The sequence below is a fragment of the Macrosteles quadrilineatus genome, unplaced genomic scaffold, assembly GCF_028750875.1.
Source record: "Macrosteles quadrilineatus isolate MER2022 unplaced genomic scaffold, UCM_ALF_1.0 Scaffold_8__2_contigs__length_117827958, whole genome shotgun sequence".
In the NCBI taxonomy this organism is placed as follows: Eukaryota; Metazoa; Arthropoda; class Insecta; order Hemiptera; family Cicadellidae; genus Macrosteles; species Macrosteles quadrilineatus.
This window is the reverse complement of record NW_026542601.1, coordinates 49133622-49159349: the sequence shown is the minus strand read 5'-3', so window position 1 is coordinate 49159349 and position 25728 is coordinate 49133622. Positions and strand designations below refer to the sequence as shown.

The 25728-nt window shown below is 33.9% G+C and overlaps 2 protein-coding genes across 4 annotated transcripts in view; one reads left to right on the top strand and one right to left on the bottom strand.

Moving 5' to 3' along the window:
* Window positions 1-4709: 4709 nt before the first annotated feature.
* LOC128999969 (endoplasmic reticulum-Golgi intermediate compartment protein 3-like) overlaps window positions 4710-25728 on the bottom strand; it is a 40368-nt gene continuing 19349 nt past the window's right edge. The window contains exons 9-11 of the mRNA XM_054426788.1: window positions 12884-12990; window positions 9291-9385; window positions 4710-5079 (exon numbers count right to left, since the gene is read on the bottom strand). Coding sequence (XP_054282763.1) covers window positions 4947-5079; window positions 9291-9385; window positions 12884-12990 — 335 coding nt within the window. The 3' untranslated portion in view covers window positions 4710-4946. The remainder of the gene's footprint in view (window positions 5080-9290; window positions 9386-12883; window positions 12991-25728) is intronic.
* LOC128999970 (reactive oxygen species modulator 1-like) lies at window positions 17670-25721 on the top strand. Of its 3 annotated transcripts, none has more exons than XM_054426790.1 (3): window positions 17670-17796; window positions 23129-23285; window positions 25477-25721. In XM_054426790.1, exons 2-3 carry the CDS (start codon window positions 23155-23157, stop codon window positions 25583-25585), a joined length of 240 nt encoding a protein of 79 aa, XP_054282765.1. In that variant the 5' UTR covers window positions 17670-17796; window positions 23129-23154; the 3' UTR covers window positions 25586-25721. The 3 variants fall into 3 exon arrangements, with proteins under 3 accessions (XP_054282765.1, XP_054282766.1, XP_054282764.1); XM_054426791.1 differs by having other exon boundaries at window positions 17696-17796; window positions 23133-23285; XM_054426789.1 differs by lacking the exon at window positions 17670-17796 and adding an exon at window positions 17823-17956.

Genomic DNA, 25728 nt, shown 5'->3' with positions numbered 1-25728 from the left:
CGTTAGTTGAATGAATACATTTTAATCGAGTAATTCAAATTATTAAGATTGGGTGTACTTTGAATGGTTGATGTTAACGGTATTTTCAAAAATACTTTACAAATTTGAAGATATATAATATAAACTATGTTTCGTAAAAACAGAAGGTTTAAGAAACCTTAGATCAACTTCTTATTAACTACTCATCCCAACAATACTTTCTTTATTCAGTTTTGTCAATTTAATTTTGATACAATAATACATCACAAAACTTAGCCATCGCCCAACTTTAACAGTTATGTTGTATAACTTCTCTCTTTAGAATAAAGTCTTGGGAATCTTAGCATTGGTGACAATGTATGAAGTATTATAATACAGTAATGTAAACTATGTATTAAATTAAATATCTTTTTTTTTTACTTTCTCCCCCTATACATTGCATTTGGAGAAAGGATTGTTTTTGTCCAAATATCTTCTATTTGATACACAATTAAATTTCAATTGGAAAAAATAAAAATAAAGTTTCTCTGTCACCTAAACAATGAGAAATTCAAATGAAATTGGCCTAAATAAAGATAGATTATATTTTACAACTAAAGAAATACGTTTTTCATACAAGTATAAAACAGGAACAGGTATGCTAGTTTTTATCATAAATAAACAGTTTCAATGTATAATAATTTCAGATGTTTTTATTTTAAAACACAATAAGTCATATCAAATCAACTCAGACGTGTACAAAGATCAATTGTGATGGAGAAAACAATATAATATTATGATTTTACACTGGTTTTATGACTCCAAAGTGAAATGTCACAAAAAGTCAACAATTATTGGAGTATTTACTACTACAGGCTAATTCACAAATACAATGAAGAAAGAACTATTTTTTAAATGTAGAATTTCATTGTCTTTTATAACATGTTCTAGCATTTGTTTTTAAGAATCAATATCAAATACATCATTACAAAGAGATATTTTTTTTCTGGCTCAGATGTCTTCATACTGCCAGGGAAATAATAATGAGTGATAGTTGTAAGGCTTATAAGCGATAATTTTATTATTTCAGTGAAACAAGGGTAGATATAATGTGACTGCTACCACTGTGGTAAACCACCTCTCTTTGGACACCTTGGAACCAAGTTTTTAACCCTTTGAGTGCCTCGAGCAGGTGAAACAATTGTATTTGAGGTTTGCCAGGCCTACATGTGGTGTTGCTTCTAGGATTGCCGACCATTTTTCACATAAATGCAAGTGTTTATGAAAATTGTCATAAAATACTTATTTATTAACATTTTTGGCCTAAATTTTAAACTTAAACTTAAAGAGAAATGCACGAGACGCTGGCATTTCTCGCGCAACCTTGACCGTCTCGCTACGAGACGCTCGGCACTCAAGCTACGACAATGGTGCGTCTCGGAGCGAGACGCGGTGGCACTCAAAGGGTTAAAAAAGCTGCACCATCATAGAAGTTAAGGAAAAAGTTAAGAAAATCAAAAAACCTAAAATCAAAAAACCTTAAGTGACTCTTATAGGTCTGAGGAAATTGGGCGAGGATTACCCAGGTCGCCCTAAAAGCCATACAAATCTAAAAGGGAGTAAACTGTATTTGGACGTTAGAAGCAAACTACAGTAGATTCCTTATTATCCACAATAATGAGTGAGTAAGTGATCGTGGATAATGCAACCTGACCTAAAATGCCTGGGAAATAACTAAGATCGACTTTAAATATGTAGTAAAGCTTTAATAAAGGTTTAGTTAAATATACGTCTTTTTAAATACAGTGAAGGAACCATCCATCTTTGTTTAGCCAACTGGCTAATTTTTTTAAAACGATTAAGTTCAGCTAAGTTATCCGAGGTAATTAGTGTCTAGGGGCTTATGGATAGACAAAAGGTCTTTCTCTGAACATTAATCTGCTCGGTATGCTGAACGCATTAAAAAAAACTCCTTATGTGTATTTTTACACATTTAGCTTCAAAGAACGAAACTATCTAAATTGGCCTATAGGCCCCTGAATATGTGGTTTGACCTAGAAATAATTAGAACACAGATGAAACCATTGTTGTTCGATAGTGAAAAGTATTGTGAATAACATATCAAAAGTCTCCAAAAATATCTTTGGTGGAACACCACCATTTTTCCAAAATGGCGGCGAAATCCAGTAGTTTTTTGCTTTTTATTGAAATTCTGACTTTCCAGTCAATATTGGTGAAAAGTCGTCAATACATTTAATGTTCCTCCTGAAATTACCTTTAAAATGATACCAAATACATGTACCTACAACAACAAATAAACCCCGTAGAAATAATAAAATATTTAAAATAAAAATATTTTTTATAAATTAATGTAATAGTCCAAGCAAACTAAAAAATCCAGACACAGGGATCGTATAAAAATTTGCAAGTAAACATTTTATGGTTTTATTTTTATTTTTGTGGTGTGCAGAGTGACATACCAAAAGTTGCAAAAATCAGTCCACGGGAAACCCCTAAATTAAGGAAAAAATGGCGGCTTATCCCAATGTTAAACAAATTTTGCAACAAAAGATACCACATGTTTTTTTGCACATTTTTCGAGATATTGACTTGGAACCACGATCGATATTTATTGGATAGTCCGTACTTAATTTCAACAGAGGACGCTTTTTGGGCCGCCATCTTGGATCAGCCAGATTGGATCTGCCATATTGGATATAAATATTTGTTTATGTAATTATAGTGTTGTGACACATCATTATGAACTAGATTTCCATGCTGATTTCAATGCTGAAATCAGTTTTTTAAATAGCGTTTTTTTTCGTTGCTTAAGATATATTAAAACGAAAACTCTCCCCTATACATCAGTTATGGACGTATCGTAAGTTACTTTGAAAATGCGTTTGGAATATTTTTCTCCAGGTATTATTATTGCTTAAAGTTCGTTCTAGCCTTAAAATATTCAGTGATAAAAGATCTTTCATTTTAGTTAGCTTTCATTTTGTTTTATTTATAGTTAAAACAGACTAGTTATAGACGAGGTACAAACCCCAACACAAAATTAAATTAAACTTGTTTTACTGTATTGATCAGCTTGTGGGCTTCACTCACCTTAATTTGTTAATCCAGGACTCGTCAAATGTAACACAACGAAGACACACAACACACACATACACGCACATAAAAATCGTCCTTGGATTTACTCCAAGGATTTATGTGCGTGTATGTGTGTGTTGTGTGTCTTCGTTGTGCTACATTTGACAAGTCCTGGATTAACAAATTGAGGTGAGTGAAGCCCACAAGCTGATCAATACAGTATAATAAACCTCGCCTAAAAACATGTCTTTCAAAAATAAACTTTTTTTATCAGTTTTTGTTAAAAGATTTATATCTTGGGTTGTTAATATGTTAACAAGTTCATTCTGGTATCAAAGTACTCAGTAAATGTTTGGCTTTAATTTTATTAATTATTAAATGACACATGACAAATTTAAAACGAATCATGTAGGCCTACCTTCAATGAACTATTGAATGAATTATTGTTATTTTTAAATTTGTCTTTAGTTAAAGACATTTATCACCAATTCTAAATAACTCCCAATAAGGAATCCATAGCTAAAATAAAAGCCAATACTTGAACGAACAGCTATGAAGAGTTTTTCCCGTTTTCACTCTGCACAACACTACAAAATAAAACCATAAAACGTTTTGTTGAAATTTTTTAAAGGCCATATCCTATATTTATCTAAATATAATTTCCAAGTTACACAGTTACAGTTATTTATAAGTACAGTTATTTATAAGTAAGTTAGTCATATGTACCATCAGTCAAACACCACTCCCAATCTGTTGGATCTGCTGGTGAACTATTTCCACGCCATACTTGAACCTGATAGTACAACCTTAGACTGTGGTAGTTTTCAATGTGTATTTAAATTGTCAAAGTACGAAACGTCCATAAGAAATGTATGGGGAGAGTTTTCGTTTTTATATATATCTAAAAACCGTAAAACGCTATTTAAAAAACTGATTTCAGCATTGAAATCAGCATGGAAATCTAGTTCATAATGATGTGTCACAACACTATAATTACATAAACAAATATTTATATCCAATATGGCAGATCCAATCTGGCTGATCCAAGATGGCGGCCCAAAAAGCGTCCTCTGTTGAAATTAAGTACGGACTATCCAATAAATATCGATCGTGGTTCCAAGTCAATATCTCGAAAAATGTGCAAAAAAACATGTGGTATCTTTTGTTGCAAAATTTGTCCAACATTGGGAAAAGCCGCCATTTTTTCCTTAATTTAGGGGTTTTCCGTGGACTAATTTTTTGCAATTTTGGTATGTCACTCTGCACACCACAACAATAAAAATAAAACCATAACATGTTTACTTGCAAATTTTTATACGATCCCTGTGTCTGGTTTTTTTTTAGTTTGCTTGGACTATTACATTATTTTATAAAAAATATTTTTATTTTAAATATTTTATTATTTCTACGGGGTTTATTTTTTCTTGTAGGTACATGTATTTGGTATCATTTTAAAGGAAATTTCAGGAGGAACATTAAATGTATTGACGACTTTTCACCAATATTGACTGGAAAGTCAGAATTTCAATAAAAAGCAAAAAACTACTGGATTTGGCCGCCATTTTGGACAAATGGTGGTGTTCCACCAAAGATATTTTTGGAGACTTTTGATATGTTATTCACAATACTTTTCACTATCGAACAACAATGGTTTCATCTGTGTTCTAATTATTTCTAGGTTTTGCTAATTATTTTCTTATTTTAAGGCGCCTACTACACATACACACAAATATAAAAGTAACATAGGAATAAAATATACAACTAGTAAAAATATGGTTATCAACAGTGTGTATGTTTTATCGAGCTAGAATGTACTGTAACGCTCCAGATTGCCACTCCCCTTAAATAAATCAGTACCGGTAGTCTTTTTTTCGCTTTAAGTTTCAATGTTTTCAATGTGCTTTTCCTATTTCCATTTTTTTCCATAAAACAACAGATCTATAGAAAAATGAATCGAGCAGCATAAAGACGATGAAGACTCCTCCAATACAACTACAGCAGTCGTTGAGAAAGTGACTCCAGGGGCTGAAACAAAACAGTTCAAAAGTCAACAAAAGTTGGTTAAAATTTGGTTGGCCATTTGTTATAGGTTGTATGACAAATTAAATTTATATAATATGCCACACGTTTGATATTTGAATGAATAAAACAACAGTAGAACTTGATAACCAATATAAATATCACGAAATACATTAAAATTTCTAATCATAGCCTAAATGACGATAAAAGAAAATAATTTTTAAAGTAATTGGGACACACTTTTATAAGTTATGTTTTAAATTATATGTAACATGAAGCTAATAGCTAGCAAAGCTAACGTCTCTCATTCATGCAACACTCATCTTCGTCATAAACCTCTAGAAATAGTTTGAGCACTATCATAAAGTAAAGTATGTTTTATCTGTTGTTAAGCTATGACTTTTAAATCTGGTAAGTAGTGGATACCACCATTTTGGTTTTGATTAATTTTAAATCTTGTGTAGGCTGATATGAGAAAAACTGACCAAATCTTCGAATAAAACTTTCACATACATGATTTACCTTCATCTCCTTTAATTACGTATATTTTTTCTTTTTGACATTTTAAATTTCAATTTTTAAGTTGCAAAAATACTAATTATTAAATTCAAATGAACATTTTTTAAATTTCACTCTTCTTGGTATTAAATCACAAATCCTTCCATCTTCAGTTTCTTCACTCACAACAAATCATTTAGGAAAACTAAGTCAGCTGTTATTAACTTTAGAAATATTGTTGTGCCTTATCAATATTAAATCAATATCAATATGAAATATTAAAGAAACTATATCAGCTATACTATATAAATTTTTAAACAAATAATTTAGAACTAAAGACAGCTAATTTTATTGTTAGTTCTGTCCGGTTTTCTGTAGATGTCCTGTTTTGTTTACAATTTGTTTCTATTATTTTAGGGTTAGTTTCTCATTATTTGTGTCTCACCGTTTGGTTATACAGTATAGCTAGTGGACGAGTTATTATTTATGATTAGATCATTTTATTTGGCTAAACGAGGTTTTAAATTACTGAAATAACAGGAAACAAGTTCTATTTCTAAACGACATGGTATTTTAGGTGAGGTCATACTTCAGTATGATAAATATTTTTGGGCAACACTCGCCTTATTGAAATTAGGAGAACATAGTCCTTGTCATATCACAGTTTGTTGCACATACACATAGATATAAAATACAAAAATCAAAATCTATATATTAATACGCAAGCAGTTTTCTTTTCACAGTCATAACTCGATAACGGCTTGATGGATTTTAACGTTTGAGGTGTCAAATTAAAGGTATTTTCGCGTAGATGTGCAAATACGTCTCAGAATATTTAGAAAGGGCACCAGTGAGACTTAAGTACACCTAAGGGCTAAAGTTTGGAAGGCGGCGCTATCTGTTGACATTTGATCAAACTCATTTCCCTTTGTTTACAAATAACATATGGACGTAGTTTGAAATAGTTTTTAAGGTTGACCACAGACTGCAGGACTTAAAATAACTTCCAGAGCAAAGCTGGAATTTATATTTTGTTTCAATCTGTTAACTAAGTCTGGTTCATAATGAAGAGTTTAAGAATAAATTTGATTATGTAGGGACGAGAGCTCCAAAGGGGTCAAGTGAGATTCTTATGTAGACAGAAGAAGTGTCTTCCCTCACTACAATGGTGCTACCTGTGTAGATAACGCAGCAATTTTGAAAGCTGAAAAAAGCACCCCCTGGCCAAATGAATCGTATAGTTTTGTCCAACACTAACAATGTTAAACGCGTATCCATTCTAGATCTGTCGTTAGATCCACTTGCTTACCCTCTTATTATTCCCAACCGGAGACTTGGGTTGGGGTCCCTAATTTAAACACGCCTGCGTCAAGAGAGGAATTGAGCTACGTTACGTTTGGTCAAAAGCTCACTTTACAGTGTGTGTGTGTGTGTGGTTGACATCTACGTGCTCATAGAGTGCACACGCCTACTATACATAAGAGATAATCAAAGCAGTATTTGAGTGAATGTAAATTTAAATATTGTAGATTTCTTTTATATTTTTTACATCATAATATTTTTATATTTCTATAATCAGTCATATAAATTATTTTAGAGTGACGCTTTGATTAAGGTATTGCTGTTTGTTTTTTTATACAAGTTTCAGTTTTGCTCGATTTTGAGCAACGTGTTATCTAGTAAAACTAAATATAAAATCACAGACTCAAGCTCTCAACTCCGACGTTTCGCAGCACCAATATCAACGTGCAGCGTTTTCAAGGTTATTTTCTCACGTAAACGTTGTGAGCGCCTAACGACGACTGTTGGTGGAGGAGGGGGAGGGGAATATCTGTTATCTCGATCAGCTGATGGCATTATCTTCTTTTGTTTTGATTTCTCAATGCATCCTTTAATATCTTTTTCTATTAGCGTATTGTAAACAGGGCTGATGTCAATGGATGCGTTGGCTAACGAATTTGGATGCGTTGGCTAACGAATTTTTATCCGAAGAAATAAACAAAGCCTCAATAATGTTCATTTTCTTCCAATTAGGCTCCTTGTATAATACACAGCTTTCTTCCCACTTAATACAATGCCCGGTGTCATGAACGTGTTAAGATATTTTTGAGTTGTAGGTTATACGTGTATCAACTTTTTTCATATGTTCATGAACCGGTCAAGAGCCAGTCTTGATGTTTGACCTACATAGCTACGGTTACACGAGCACGGGACCTTGTACACTTTGTTTTTATTGTCGTTACCACAGTTAGGAGGTTTCACTTTAGTTTAGATACAGGTCTTTTTATCGTGTTTTTTGAGGAAAGTCTGTCCTGATACCTTGCTTAGCATTCACGCGCCGTATTTTCTCCGAAAGGTTTTTGATATACGGAATGCATACTGTGGCCAAAGGTTTGTTATCTTTAGGTGGTAAACTTATATCAGAGCTGGATATTTTCCTTAAGGCTTTATTTATGAACCTTTTTTTACGCCCAAAAGTCTGGCATGGCAATGGGAGGTGTACTAAGTCCTATTGTAAATAACATCTACTGTACATGGATTACTTTGAATAAAAAGCCATTATAACAGCTGAGGTTAAGCGTAAGTTATGGTTAGGTTACGTGGACGATGTGTTTTGCTTGTGGGAAAGTGTCATTTCAGAGCTTAGGTTCAAGGACCATATAAACAGCATTTGTGATACTGTACCATTAAATTTACAATTGAATTTGTTCAATTGTAGTTTTCACCTCAGAACTTTTAAAGCCAAAGGGGCAAAGCCCACGGTCAGTATCAAAGTGTGAATAGTCCTATGATAGTCCTTGGTATGGTAGATATATTTATGTAAAATTTAACAGGTACACTAGTAGTATATAAGTATACTAGCTGTACCCGCGGGTTTAACTTCATAAGTATTCGCATGGCTCAATCAAGTCCTTATTGAAGTTCGTTCGCTACGCTCACGACACCTTTTGGTTGCAAATTAGCTGTTGTCATAAATTAAAAAAATAATAGTGCTGCACCCTGTTGGTAATCCTTGTAACTTTAATGCTATTGAACATCATAGAATAGAACCAACTTGTTTAATTGAAACAGCTGTTAAGATTCATTAATTCTTTTTAAATATGAAAAATAATAGGTTAACATGGGAAACTCCAGAGCCACTGGGGCGGAGCCCGAGAGTCCGATCAGAATAAAAACGACATAGTTTTCCTATTTAATGTCTAAAGAATCAGTGTACCAAATTTCAGCCTCCTAGGTAAATGGGAAGTGGGAGAATTGGTGATGAGTGAGTGAGTGAGTCAGTGAGGGCTTTGCCTTTTATAAGTATAGATAATAAAAATAATTATTATAATTCACTTTTAATTAACTTTTATATAGTAAGTATTAACATGTTAACAGCATTGACTACAAAAGTGTCTTTTGGCTATTTTGAGGCTGTTAAAAACTTAACATATCTTAAAAAGTTCAAGCTCATTTCAGACATGTTTGAAAATGTCAGCTTGTTTTATTTGAGTAATATTCTTACCTTTATTTAACATTTTTGGTATGATTAAATGTGTATGTTTCTTTTGTATTGACTTGAATAGTTTTTAAAAACAGTATTGTTACTGAAAACCGCTTTAAAAAGACGTTTTTTTTTTATTATTATAGTGCTCAAACTATTTTAAGAGGTTTAAGATGAAGATGACTGTTGCATGAATGAATGGTTCATTGCCATTATAAAGTAGTTAGGTACTCACATAACTTTGTCAGATATTTTCACCATGAGGGCTGAAAGTTCGTAGCTAAAAAATATTCCAGGCATTCCTGAATCACCACTGCCTGGAGACACGACCTGCATAAAAGGTAAAGTAGTAGAGCTATAATATGAGATTACAAATCAATTCATTTGACTTAACTTATTTTATATAACTGTTACAACACACACAGATGGAATACGTTAATTTTTAAATGTAAATGAGTAAATTTATGTGGGCAATACACATAGCGAAGAGTTATTCATTTATTACAAAATCTGAGGATCAGTGTTGCCAATCCACTATGGCCCGATTACCCCCTCCAAAGCAAAGAATTACCCGCTTTTTCTAAAAATTACCCTCAACAAACCAAAAATTCCCTTTTAACACTCTTGCCTGTCTCTAAAAGTAACGAATAAAAACCCTGATAAATTAGTTTTGAGTAATCCCACAAATTAAGCTGTAGTAAAGAACTAAATATAGGACTTGAGACTTGTAATTAACCTTCATAATGAAATTTTCAATCTTACTGACCTTACAAAAATAATTTCATTAGCCCTACAATGATTTGTTTTTTTTATGATAGCCTATGTCATATACTTGTTTAATAATGAGTAAGTACTGTTAAAAATTTTATTTTTTATTAGTTTTAGGGGGAAAATAGTTATTATAACCGATCAACAGTATTATTCCCCTGTTTTATGTTATTCATCTTCTTTAGAAGTAGACTAGTATGGTATTTTCCTTCCACCATGGTATCAGCGTCTGTAGTATAGTGAGAAGTGAAGTGAGAGTGAGATCAGGATCACGGATCAGGCATTTAAGGCCAGGCAACCAAAAGTTTTTCCACTCCAATCCAAAAGAAAAGACTACAAACAACCGTACTGACTGAAACTGAACGAACCGAACCGAACCGACTGAACGCTGTAGCCTACTCGCATTGACTTTATATCTACACTACTAGTGACTGAAACTGAACCAAACTGATGAAGATTAAGAGAAGTAGTGTAAAACAATAAAAAGTCTGTGAAATAACTTTAATGGAAAAAAACACAGGGAAATATTTTTCTTCTAGTGAAATATAAGTAATAATACGAAAAACAAATAATATTTGATCAGTTGTCATTTACCCGCCTATTTGCCATTACCCGCAGCATTACCCCCAGGTAACTAAATTACCCGCTTTTCGGGTAATTCCCCGCTTTTTGGCAACACTGCTGAGGATATAAAAAGGTTTGAGAAGGAGAGCAGGCTTCTCTTTGAACATAATTACACTAAACTCACGATGCACTTAACTCTATGTACACAGACCGATGGATAAATGAGGCAAAATGTATTTATTAACTGAAATATTTGAGATTATCTGCCAAGATAAGTCTTCTTTCCTGTTTTCCACTCAAAATTAATGTTTCAAAGTTTAAAACGAATCTGGGCCTGGAGTTTTTTAAAGACACCTGGATGAGCTAATGCGTAATAGGCCTCGGGCACGATACAAGCGTTGAGGGTGGTCACGATACAAGCGGCTGTATGAGCGGCTTGTACTTTTTGCTTGAAAAACTGTCCCTAAAAATACCTAATTTTGATAGAAATAATTTTATTTATTTACCCTAACATGTCAAACACTGTTGCAACTTCGTGCACCTTGTCAACGAGTGTTCTTGAAGCCGTTGTCTTTATCATTCCACAATGATTAATGACACTGAACTTCACGTATCAAACTTTCAATTTGAGTACCACTGAACTTTTTCAAAGCAATGATGACTTCTTTCTTTAGTTTAACTGGAGGCTCAAGTGTGGCTCTTTCTCCTCTGACATCTTGAACTAGACTGAAAAACTGTGAAGCATGGCTCATCTGAGCGTCGTACAAAAAGTAATCGGGCAGGGTTTAAGAGTCCTTGGAGCCTAGACGTTCTATCTAACTCGTAATAGTCTGGGCTTCAGCTAGTGGAACCTGGACATTTGGGTAGACAAAGGTTTTTTGACTGATTCTGACTCAGTTTTTTGCACTGATTACGAATATGTCGGGTGTCACTTTGGCATCCTTGGGCAAACTCCGCCAAATTGGAAAAATGGCGGCCAAAACTGGTTTTTCTATAAATACTTGAAAACCGTTGGTTTTAGAGATCTTTGTGTCTTGTCATGAAATAAAGAGCGTCACATTTTACACAAAAACGATATTTTCAGTTATTTTTGTTAGCCTCCTGGTTTTAGCATGATTTTATAAATTTAAGTTATTTATTAATAACTAAAAAGACATTTTAATGCCAATGACGTATTACACAGATTATTTAGTAAACATAGTTACAATTCAATGCAATTGTTAGTGCCTTCCAACACCTCTCAGCCCCTCCCCCTTCAGCTCCAAAACAGACCATCCCCTGAAAGGCTCAGCATCTTTGCAACTATCATGCTGAACATTTGCTAAATAAAGTATAAATTTGGTAATATGATTTTGTGTTTATCCTAATATTTCCTATCTGATACACACACAACTACCAACGCTCCTTTTCCTCGTTGCATTAATGCTATTTCTGTCTGCGTGAGTCACTGGCGGGCGCGGCGGTACGGTCAGTCTTCTGCTCAGGGTCACGTTGGAGTCTCTTCCCTCTCTCAAACGTAGCAATATAGAATGCAGGGATGCCAAATTAAACTATCAATTACATGTAACTTGCAGAGACCCAGTACCACTTCTAATACACATAGCATTCTCAAAAGAGACTGCAGAATCAGTCAAAAAAACCTTTGTCCATCCAAATTTCTAGGTCATCGTAAATTATATTGGGTCGCCGCCCAGACTATAAAACAGTCATAGAACTACGAAGAAAATGTCTAATCTCACAGTATACTAGATATTGAAATTACAACCACTCTGGTGTTTGAACAAATATTTTGAGATGGTAAATAACTCTTCAGCGGCTAGTTTGAAATAAACGAAATTAACATTGCTCTTATGGCGGGCAAATCCAAGATGATCGTTAGCTTCCATGGACTCCATTGGAGAACAATTCAAAACCACAAAGAACATTTCTAATCTCACAGTACTACATATTTAAATTATAACCACGTTGATATTTGAAAAAAAAATTGACGATAATAACTCTTTAGCAGCTGATTAAAATTATATAAGACGGCCACTAGCGTCCAAGGACTCTTTAACGGTGCCATCGATGCTCAGGTCGATCGTGTCACCCCTCTTCAAATATCCACGGTAACATTAACATATAGGGCCTAATTGCAGAGCGGTGCCGCTTTGACGCTCCGGCTCCTATCGTGTCCAGGCAATGGGTTATTCTTTTGTGTGTTAACTTCATTGGGCTAGAAATACAACTACAAGTAGCACTGAACTGAATGAGAAAATTTTGAGCAATTGGCTGACATTTGTACCAAAGGTAAAGCACATTTACATTGTACAGTACTGTAAATGATTGTAACAAACCCATGAGCAAATGAATTGGTTGATTTCCTTTGTTGGCAACAACATGGAAAATTTTACATCGTCTTTATTTTCTAGCAGAGTTTCAATGCCAGTAATCTACCTCCAGTTTTATTCCTAGCTCAGTGATAGGCTTTCATTTTTAATTTCACTTTTTGGTTACCTTAGAATGTTTTGTCACAGAAAATTGATTGGAATACAAAACCATGCCATCTTTATGAAACCTTTTCGTCGGGACAATCTTGATGTAGTACTGGTACATGACAGCACCTAAAAAAACATAGTTAAATTAATATCTTTATCGTTAAACTTGTAAACAAGTTCATAATCATTTTATTTATTTGGAAACATTTTTTATAGCCTACTAAATTACATTTCAAAAATATACAGGTCTTACAGTAGTAGGCCTAATCACAAATACCGTTAGCCACTTTGGGTTGACTTTATTAAACGGTGAGCACTTTTTCACCTCAAATTAGTTGACGAATATCGAAACTGGAAAATCGAGACTTTTACCGCTAGATTGTTTTAGAGTAATCGAATCGGAATCGGAGTAAATTTTATTGGTTTGACTGAGACTGACTTAAAGCACGATTACTAGAAAAATACCGGAATGGATCATAAACATTAAAAATGACGTTTTTGGCCCGAAAATAAACATGATTTATCATTGCTTAAATGGAACTAAAAGAGACCCCTTGAGCTGAATAAATTGATACTAAATAAGTTACTGTTACAGTGTTACATTCAATTTAATACTCTCTTGAGTACTATAATCATATCGACCTCCAGAAAAAAATAAGATTAATGAAGGAATAGGAATAAAATTTCTAAGAACTGTGAGCAAGGTCATAATTTTGTAATTTTTAATTCATCATTAAGCTTTAAAATTATTAGTCTTAAGCAAGGAAAAGAGTAAATTACACTCCCTCTCAGGAACGAGGCATTTTGGCATTTTTACAAGAGCTGGGTTGATACTAACAATAATAATACAAATTAGATAATAGAAATGGCCTCCATCTGATGATATTCAGTTTTGATTAAAACAAATTCTGGTCCCGTGATTAACATAACCTTAGCAATAATCTTTTCAACTGTTGACATTGAATTTTATTCCTATCTTATATTATATTTTATACTATCTACTGATAAATAGAAACAGAAGAAGAATTTGTTCGTAAGGTATTAACAAATTTATGTATTCTCTTAAAAAATTGACATTACGTCCCTAGGCGCTACAATTATATGTTCTCTCCTAATGATCTACCATTATTAAATTCAAACTGTCAAGTCACAAGTCAAGTCAAAGGAGAACGGGAATGGATGGAGTGGGAGTGGACTATCGATATCGCGATGTACTAAATTCTAAAAACAATCGAGCTGTAAAAGTATCGATTTTCCAGTTTCGATATTCGTCAACTAATTTGAGGTGAAAAAGTGCTCACCTTATTAAACTGTAAAATTAAATACAGTACCACAATACCAGACCCAGCAACTTAAAATGAAGCTCGTCGTTAAAGCATTAGCTTTGAATTGTACGATGGAGCAACCAATGGGCTTAGTAAACATTGATTTATGTAATTTTGGTAGTATCATAGATTAAACATACTCCCATACGATACCTTTGTGTTGGTGAGTCTAAGGGAGTATGTTTTATCTATGATAGTACGTTTATGGTTTTATATATGTTTTGATCGTGGCCACCATTAACTCCAGGCCGCGGCCTGGTAGAATTGGCAACGTTGCAGGTGGTGTCTAGCGTCAGATGTCCCATAAGATAGGTAACATGGCAGACGGGTGACGCTAATCAATTCGCGTATTATTCATTTAAATTTATGAACATAAATGTTTAAAAGATTGGAAATAAAACAGAAATGAAAACCAGAACAATATTTAAATTGAAAATCTATTTTTGTATATTTAAAGTGGAGTAAATATTTTCATAGCCCAGTAGCCAAGCTTTTGTAAATAAACAAATAACATTAGCTGCTTCCAAACAAAACAGCTGTTACAACCCTACTTGCGACGTTGGCCACGGCCACCTTTAACTACAGGCCGTGGCCTGGTAGAATTGGCAACGTCACAAGTGGTGTTGTTTATTAACAGACGTCACATAAGATAACATAACAGACAGGTGACATCAGGTCATCAATTCGCACTTTATTGATTTAAATTTAAATTTTATGAACATCAATTTATTAAAATATTGAAAATAAAACATACAGAATTGAAAACCAAAACAATACAAATTAAAAATCTATATCTGTCCATTTTAAGCGGAGTCAATATTGTCATAGTCCAATAACCAATCTTTCGTAAATAAATAGTTATGTGTGCAACTAGTGAGCAACTTGCAGTGAGCACTTTGCCATCGAGTTGCACATTATAATTTTCCTACAGTTACCATAAAACAAATAAATTGGTAAAGAAACGTGCCTTCCCGTTGCAAATCTGGAGTGACCTGGATGTTTGTTAACATTGTCTCACTGATGAACTAATTGGCCAATTTCGTGCCTTCACGTTGCAAATCTGGAGTGAGACAATGTTAACATTGTCTCATTGATGAGCGAATTGGCCACTTTGCTTTCTCAATGAGAGAACATGTACATTATTAGCTAACTGTAGGGAAAAATACTATTAGCTGCTTCCAAACAAAACAGCTGTTACAACACCACTTGTGACGTTGCCACTTCGTTAGCACTTCGAAGGCCGCGGCCTGGAGCACGGCCACCTTTAACTCCAGGCCGCGGCCTTCGAAGTGGAAACATCGCAAATAGGGTTGTAACAACGGTTTTATTATTTTAGAGGCGGCTGATGGTAGTTTGTGTATTTTTTTAGGAATACGAAAGCTTATTTACTGGGCTATGAAAATATTGACTTTAATTTAATGTACAAAAATAGATTTTCAATTTAAACATTATTTTGGTTTTAAATTCTATATATTTTATTTTCAATTTTGTAGTAAATTTATGTTCATAAATTTAAATGAATAATACTCGAATTAATGAGCTGGTGTCACCTGTCTGCCATGTTATCTTATGGGACGTTTAGCGCTAGACAACACCACTTGCAACGTTGCCGGAGTTAAAGGTGACCGTGCCTGGAGTTAAAGGTAGCCGTGGTTTTGATCAAGTACAAGTACTACCATGGTGGAAGGAAGTACTCCTACACTCACGATCACCTTTGACTCGGCGGCCGTGACTGGTGACTATACTCCTACACTACAGGGAATTATTTTCATTTTCACAGGTTTGAGCTCAGTCTTTGCTTTTATATATATATAAGGCAAAGCCCTCACTGACTCACTCATCACTAATTCTCCCACTTCCCATTTACCTAGGAGGCTGAAATTTAGTACACTGATTCTTTAGGCATTAAATAGGAAAACTAAGTTGTTTTTATTTTGATTGAACTCTCGGGCTCCGCCCCAGTGGCTCTGGAGTTTCCCATGTTAACTTTATGAGTACTCATATTTAAATGGAATTAATGAATCTTAACAGCTGTTTCAATTAAACAAGTTGGTTCTGTTCTATGATGTCCAATAGCATTAAAGTTACAAGGATTACCAACAGGGTGCAGCTTATTTTATTTTTTTAAATTTATGACAACAGCTAATTTGCAACCAAAAGGTGAGTGAGCGTAGCGAACGAACTTCAACCTGGAGGCGAGTTAGCGTAGCGAACGAGCTAACCTGAAGGCAAGTGAGCGCAGCGAACGAGCTCCAACATCAAGGTGAGTGAGCGTAGCGAACCAACTTCAACCAGGACGTGATTGAGCCATGCGAACAAGCTCACTTATGAAGTTAAACGGGGCGAAGCCCGAGGGTACAGCTAGTACTGTATAATTTTGTTGTGCTGTTTTCTTTTTTATAGTCGTCTGTCTTGTCTTGATTTTTGTTTATTTTATGTCATATGGATCTGGCAATGGCTGGCTGCCTGAGCCTGGCTGGTGCTATTGTACTCGACGTTCTGTACCCACGAGTAACTCAGCTTCCACAAGCACAGAAGGCCCTGAAACAGTTCCTGGGATAACAGCTATTTGTGTAATAGCTTCACTGTATATCTTTATTTGACCTGTTTAAATAGTTGTTTCAACAGTTGCAGTTGCGAACATCGATGTATATCTCTTGCGAATGCGAACTGTGCATTCTGATTTTAAGGTGTTTATTCTTTACTGTTTGTTTATTTTTGACTTGAGCTGCTTGATAAGGTGTTTTATGATTATGAAGTTTTAAATGTTCACTTAACCTATCTTTTTTGGATTCCTCAAGAAAGAGTGAGTGTTAATGTTAGGTTGAGTTGCGTTTGTGTGTGCATTTGTTAGATTGGAGTTTTGGTAGTGGTAACTTAGGTCTAGGTTTATTTTGATTAAGTTAGTTGGGCCTTTCAGTGGAATTTAGGTCTAAGTTATTGCCTTTGAAAAAGTTAAATTAATAACTTATCTATTTATAAGAGTATGCCTAAGTTTACCTTAGAGGCTACAGACCTACCACTACCAAAACTGCAATCTAACAAATTCACACACAAACACCTAACCTAACCTAACCTAACAATCACTCTCTCTTGAGGAATCCGAAAAATATAGGTTTAAGTAAACTTCATAAATACTTTAAACTTTTAAAACTTCATAAATAATTCATGCACGCAAAACATTTAGGCTAATTGTCAATACCTAATAACAAATCAGCTTCAGCCCACTCACAAAACATTTTTTTTTTTCAATCATAAAACACCTTTTCAAGCAGCTCAAGTCAAAAGTAAACAAACAGTAAAGAATAAACACCTTTACAAAATCACAATGCACAGTTCGCAACTGTAACTGTTGAAAAAAACAACTATCTAAACAGGTCCAATAAAGATATACAGCGAAGCTATTACACAAATAGCTGTTATCCCAGGAACTGTTCGAAGGCCTTCTGTGGCCTGTGCTTACTTGTGGAAGCTAAGGTGCTCGTGGGTACAGAACGTCGAGTGTGCTACTGTTGATTACGTTACGTCATTTTCATTGTTAAACAGCAAAACAGCACGCAATCGAAAAATCAATTTTGCCCTTTGAGGTTATGCATTTTTGTTTTAGGTAAGTAACAAAGATCGCATATCGAATTTTATGTTTTCTTATTTGTTTTAACAATCTATGTTTTCCGTAAATTAACCTAATCAGTGATAACATTGAGAGCTAATTAATTGGTGATAGTGTTAAACATGAACTACCCAAACAAACATTTGAAAGCTTCCGGGTAAGTTATTTTAGAAAACTATGGACGAGCATTTAAAGCACCCCAATTAGAAAAATAAAGCTAACATTCAGTTAAGTGGACCTAGGCCTACAAATCATTTAAAATTTCTTAATAAATATTGTCAAGCATTCATATATTCACCTTCACACCATAGGCCCTAAAGTTAACTAAGTTAGGCTAATTATCTGCCAGTAGGCCTATATCATTGACTATATAACACTACGTAGTGTTATATAGTCAATGCCTATATGTATCTACAGATTTTAGCCTAATTGTTATGCTCAGCAAACGTTAAGACAGTCATTATTATCAGCTAAAATACGGTACCAATCTGGGGTACAGTTTCTTAACTGGGCTATGCTAGTATGGATTGAAACTATTGATTTGAAAATATTGATTAATAATCAATATTTTTTAATCTTATCTATTATATACCCTAATGAAACTGTCATAACCTAAACTAATTAACCAAACTTGCTGATAATGAAAAAATCACTAGAAGGTATACTAATCGAATCGATAGTTTAAATCGATAAGTACATTACTAAGTTAGCATAGCCCAGTTAAGAGACTGTACCCCCAATCTGTTGCCTAGGTAGTCTGTAGGATAACCTAAGTTTTAGGCTTGGCTAAGTTACTTTGGACTTAACAGTAAGTTACAGTTGGTCAACTTAATGTAATTATTATGTAATTACTATCCTGATAAGTATAATTAGACCAATTCGTATACCAAAGGCAAAAATGTGGTTACTCTACTATAAACTGTAAGTAGGTCCCTTAGTCGCCATTAGCTGTATGGGCTATTAATTAACAGCTGTGTCTAAGGAATATGTCGACCTTAGTCACTAACTCCTAAGATCACGCCACTCATCCTACACTCATCTCCATTCATACTTGGCTTAAAATACCTACTTTGTATGGTCGCCATTTTAAAGAATAGTTTTAAAGTGTTTATTTAAGTTAAAAAGTAAATCTATAAGTTGACTGGTTCTGCCTAGAGAGTTTAAATTTTTAATAGGACCTTGGCCTAATGGAGATCACTTAACCCATGCACAAAAATAAACTTAAGCCTAATTATTTTAAAATAAATTTCAAAAAATAATTGTTTTGTCACCCAGCTGCTTGATTATAATGTTAAAGTAGGAGTAAATTTGAATTTGTATTTACTTTGTCAGTTAAGAGATTAGGAACTTAAGTTAGGGCTAGTTAAAAATTCGGCATAGCCCCTAAGTTACATTTTGATAACCTATTTGACTCTATTTTATTATCAAACATAAAAGTATTGATTCAATCGATAACCAAACAGCCTAGCCAAAAACCGAACGGTAACTAAATCGGTAACAATTCATTTAGTTGTTGTTGAATAGCATACATTTTAGCGAATTTCCCATATAGGGAATAAGCTATTACCGTAGTACCTACTCATGGTAAGACCTGGACGCGGGACCAATTTTTTTTTTCGTTTTGAGGTCCCTAGAGGCCAAAAACACCATCCGTTCAAATTCATATATATATACAGTCGAGTCCCGCAAACTCGGCACTCGATAACCCGGCAGTCTGGATAACTCGGCCATCGCCTGGCTCAGAAAATTAGTGATTTTTGAGTCCTAGTTAAACATGGACTCAAGCCAGCTCAAGTCAAATCATTCGCAGCTCGTACCAAGGATATGTTGTACTATATCTGATGACTTAATACTAACTTGTAATATAAATATAAATAAAAGAGGCAGTTAAAATGTTATTGTTATTACTTTTTAATCCTAGTTCCCGATAACCCGGCATTTCACAAACTCGGCACCCTTCCAGTCCACATTACGCCGAGTTTGCGGGACTCTACTGTATATATATATATAACCTATGTGTCCGTCAGCACGATAACTCGAGCAAAAATGATCCGATTTTGATGAAATTTGGTACAAACGACAACGTGTAAACCTACGTTTATTCAAACGAGTTCACGATCCAGCATGATCGGACCATGGGAACGGGGGTTTACTGGTGGTTTTATGGGGTAAAAATAGGGTTTTCCCATTTTTGACCCAAAAAACATAAAATTTAGCAATTTCTTTCAAACCCATTTTGTAGAGCTTAAAAAAACTAATAATTTAGTATATTGAAGCGTTATTATGCGCCTAATGGTTACGGAGAAAATTCCAAATAATTGTTAATTTAAAATTCCCATGTTATTCTTATGGAGAATAAGTAAACTGTTGTAGTTTGCTTGTTTATGAACATATTTTGATCAAATTTGGAAAATGTTTTTATTTCTTACTAGCTATTAACATTTTACAAAAAAAAAAAAAAACTGTTTTATCCTCCCTGATGCAGCAAACCTAAGTACTTGTTAAACTAATTCTATTTAAATCGGGAATAAATGTTAGGCTATATTTTTAAGTAGACATTTCAGTGTAGATCCAATCAGTCAAATGGAAATTCGCTTAGTCTGCAGGTTTGCTGCGGCGGTGGTATTTTTTATTTCCTCATTGTTAAGGCCTACCTTTATTGTTAGAAGAAATTCTGAAAATAATATGCCCCCGCCACAGCAAACCTGCAGACTAAGCGAATTTCCATTTGCCTGATTGGATTTACACTAAAATGTCTACTTAAAAATATAACATTTATTTCCTATTTAAATAGAATTAGTTTAACAAGTACTTAGGTTTGCTGCATCAGGGAGGGTAAAACTGTTTTTTTTTTTTGTAAAATGTTAATAGTTAGTAACAAATAAAAATATTTTCCACATTTTATCAAAATATGTTCATAACAAGCAAACTACAACAGTTTTTGTTCTCCATAAGAATAACATGGCAATTTTAAATTTACATTAGGTGCATAATAACGCTTCAATATACTAAATTATTTGTTTTTTTAAGAACTACAAAATGGTTTGGAAAGAAATTGTAAAATTTTATGTTTTTGGGTAAAAAATGGGAAAAACCTATTTTTACCCCATAAAACCCCCCGTAAACCCCCGTTCCCATAGTCCGATCATGCTGGTTCGCGAACTCGTTCGAATAAATGTAGGTTTACACGTTTATACCAAATTTCATCAAAATCGGATCATTTTTGCTCGAGTTATCGTGCTATCGGACACATATATATATATATATGAATTTGAACGATATATACCAATGATATATACTGATGATTGATATATATATATATGAATTTGTTCACCATATACTAAATTAAAAATTGATCAGGCCATTTTCAAGAAAATCCGATTTTTCTGTTATTTTACGAGTTTTTATGTGAAAGTCACCATTTAAAAAATACCCTCCTCGCAGCAAACCTGCAGACTAAGCGAATTTCCATTTATCTGGCTGGATTTCTACTAAAATATTCCCTGAAAATTGTCAGATTTATTTCCTTTTTAAATAACATTAATTTTAATGTGTACCTAGGTTTGCTGCTACAGGGAAGGTATGGAGGGGTGTTTTTATTGAAATGTTGATAGCTTAGTATGAAATAAACAAAATTGTCAAATATGATCAAATATCCAAACAAACAAACTACAACAGTTGATTTATTCTCCATAAAAATAACATGTGAATTTTATTTTTTTTTTAGTTTTTTTAATCATCACTTGTAACTGTTGGGCATACAACAACACTTCAATATATAACATTATTTCTTTTTTTAAGTACTGCAAAATGGTCTGGAAAGAAATTGTGAAATTTTATGTTTTTAGAGTCAAAAATGGGAAAAACTTATTTTTACCCCATAAAACCCTCTTCCCATAGTCCGATCATGCTGGTTCGCGAACCCGTTCGAAAAAAAATTATAGGTTTACACGTTTTGTACCAAATTTCATCAAAATGTTGTACATTTAGGAAGTGTATTAAAACATAATATAACATCGACTTCAAATAGTTCCAGTAGACTTATCAGCTTAAAAGTTAAAATTTTACACTCGACTAACTTTTAGCGAATTTCCCACATAGGGAATAAGCTAGCCTATTACCGTAGTACTCATGGTAAGACCTGGACCCGGGACAGATTTACTTTTTCGTTTTGAGGTCCCTAGAGGCCGTTCAAATGCATATATATACTTGTATCTATATTTTAATCTATATACTTGTTACGGAGAAAATTTAAAAAAATGGAAAAAATGGATGGAAATGGAAAATGGAAAAATGGATGAAAAATGGAATAGTTTGCTTGTTTACATGAACATATTTTGATCAAATATATAAAATACATTCATTTCTTACTAAACTATTAACATTTTACAACAACAACACTTTTTTACCCTCCCTGTTGCAGCAAACCTTACTACTCGTTAAACCAATTTGATTTAAATAGGGAATAAATTTGATATGTTTAAGGAGAAATTTTAGTGTGGATCCAATCAGGCAAATGTAAATTTGATAAGTCTGCAGGTTGGCTGTGGTGGGGGTATTTTTTATTTTGGATGGATTTTATGATTTGGACTTTTATTATGGTTATAACATTGTAGGACAATGAATACAGTTAGTTAATTGGTTGATCGTTTCATTTGATTACAAATCTTTTTCCTAAGGGTCTGACTTAGGGGAGGTACAAATGAGGCATTTAGTTCAAAATTCCTCCGTGAACAGCGCTGTAGTAGAGAGCACTTTGGCAATGAAGGTTTACTAATCGCAAAAATAGTTCTCCTCATAAAATAAAATTATAAATATCTCAAATTCAATTTTACTATTTTTAAATTATAAAATTAAACTATCATAACCTAACCGAACTAACCAAACTTGCTGATAAAGAAATAATATAACAAGAGTTTAGTAGTCGGAAAAATAATTCTGTTTATTAAATAAAACTAGAAATTGCTCAATTAAAATTTTATAGTGACTTAATTATAAAATTAAACTGTAATAACCAAACCAAACCAACCAAACTTGCTGATAATAAAAAAAATCTTGGACAAAAAGTTACTGCTACCAGCGGGATTCGAACCCGGACCTACAGTATAGCAGCCCGGCACGCTAACCATTAGACCACCGAGGCCCGATGGCTATCGAAAGTTTTGTTACGGTAATGGCGTTCCCTCAGCTAATAAGAAGCCCTCAGCTGTCATCGTAGCCTCTTCTATACCTCCCCTGAGTAAATACCTTTTCCTAATTGGTCAAATAGATTTTAGCCTAACAAAAAACCAATATTAAACAACATACCCATCACCATTACTCGTTTCAGATAGTCAAGATCAGCAATAACTCAACATGCCAGTACCATCAGGATCTTTCCAAACTTCAGGTCCCTCCTGTTTTGATAGAATGAAGATGGGGTTTACAATAGGCTTCTGTGTGGGCATGGCCTCAGGAGCGCTGTTTGGTGGTTTTAGCGCACTCAGGTATGAGTTTTATTATTCTTTTGCTTATACAGTATCGTTTTTTTTTGCTTACAAAGTGTATTTCAGAGTACTTAATGAGCCAAAACCCTTAAAACCTCAGTGAGCTTTGAATTTTGTCAATTAAACATCAGGAATAAGTTGATGAATTTTTACGGTCAACCCTTGAGAATAGCAACAGGTCAATTCAAATCCTTGATTTCTAAAGAAACTTTTGTTAGACTACTAACAATATCGAGTGAATCTAGATTCTTGAAGTAATTCATTATTTACATGTCCTTGGGATTAATTTTTATATCACAAGAAACTAGATTTTCGTGAAAATAACAGCGCAAAAATGGTTTAACGCTCACTTAAATTAATTGAATTAAGATCATTTTAATACTTTTGTTCTGCTTGTCTCTGTTTCTATTGCGGTAAACTGTGAGTAGATAATACATAAATTTATAGTCTAGAGGACATGATGAAGGGGAAGAATAGAAATAAAAACTGTAGCTCTAAATCAGTTGATACAAAGGCATTAATATAGACTTAGCATAATAAATAACTTCTTGATTAGCATTGTGTGTGTTGGCACTGTAATAGAAATATAAGTAAAATACGTCTTCCAATACTAGTTCGATAGGTGAACTGTAGGCTACAAGTGTAAATATATTGAAGTAGTGTTGGATGACATCATTTAGTTGTTATATAACTTTGTAAGTGTAATCATAATCTCCTTTAATACAAGATAACAACAACAAATGTGGCCAGTTGCACTTGCCAGCCCTTAACCACCGTAAAGGTCCATTTACGCATATATCAGTTCTGGCACTTCACAGTTCAGATAAGTCACAGTCAAAAAAATTATTCTTAGATGGATTTTCTTTTGCACTATCTACACTCTTTCAGCATAGTTCCAAACCAAGTCGCTCTGTCGGTTTCCGTCTGTCAATTTCAGATCCATTCCCACTGATATGTTGGGATTGTTTTGACGCATGACAGATGCTTACAGCCATGTGATCCTATGCTTTTGACATTTAAAAAAATATGTTTTTATTAAATACTGTAATTAATTGTATTTCTATTTTAAGTACTGTTTGTGACAATCATCAACATAAAAATTTATAGAATATTGTGTTTTAATACAAAGAATCTGTACTGTAACATTACTATTACTGTAAATAAAGTGACTGTAGACTGACTGAAACCAACTAACAGGTAGTTGACTGAGGAATTGGGGATGCGACTGAACTGTGACTGGACTGATGTGGGTGTGAATCGACCTAACAAATATGTAAACCTAAAAAATGTGCAGATATTCCATACAGGTCTATCCTACAGCTGTCTCGGTAGGCCGGGACTGCAGCAAAACTGATTTTGTGTTGCCTTGTATTTGTAGGTTTTTCCCCTCTAGGTATTGTTTTTCACATCACTTCAGGCTAGGTGTAGGGGAGGTCATGGTATTGTCACTTAGATAAAATCAATTGGTGATTGGCAGGATTTGTATCCAGTAACCGTACTTTACCACAAGACCAGCATCATTAGTTGGTAGCCCAATGACAAATGTGAAATTGTATCTGGGTCTTGTAACGATCTGGCTTAGAATCGAACCAGCGACTTTTAGATATGAATGTGAGCCTTGTAACCCCTCGGCTACCAACACTGTTAAATAAATTATGGCATACATTTTCATCAATGACAAAAACACAAGGTTTCATGATCTTGAATCTAATTCCGCCTTCAGGTGGGAAGAATCCTTGATTTTGATTAGCAAACAATCCATGCAATGCTGAGAAATCAAATAAGCTATAAACATGCGTTTAGACTTGTCGGCAAAATAAAACAAAAAAACTTTAATTACAACACAATATAAACTGATGTCTGAGGACATAAAAACTGTACAGCTAGAGTTCAGTTTTCCAATCGTTTCTACTATCCTTTTCTTATTTGATTAGTCTAAAAATGTTTTGTTTTCAGCTATTTCAATTCCTAATGCCCGGTTTGTGTACTATGCTCCATCCAACCTGAAGACAGAATCTGTTTATAGATTATATGATTATGAAATGTTGAGAATCTTGTGTGAGAAAATCATTGCATTGACCCGTCAAAAAGATAGTAAAATCAAGCTAATTACTCTACTATTACAGGTTTACATTATGTCTTGACACTAGGAACATATCCAAAGATCTCATATATTTGTTTGTTGTGACAGGTACGGGTTGAGAGGCAGAGAACTAGTCAACAGCGTAGGCAAGGTGATGCTCCAAGGAGGAGGAACTTTCGGTACCTTTATGGCCATTGGGACAGGGATCCGCTGCTGAACTGACGACTGCTTCATTGTATCATACTTTGTTTACTAATTATTCACAAACCCAATAATAAATTGTATAGTTTCATTAGACTATGTATAGACTTAAACTAATATATAATTTCTAATTAAATTTCTTTTGTAAATCACTAGTTT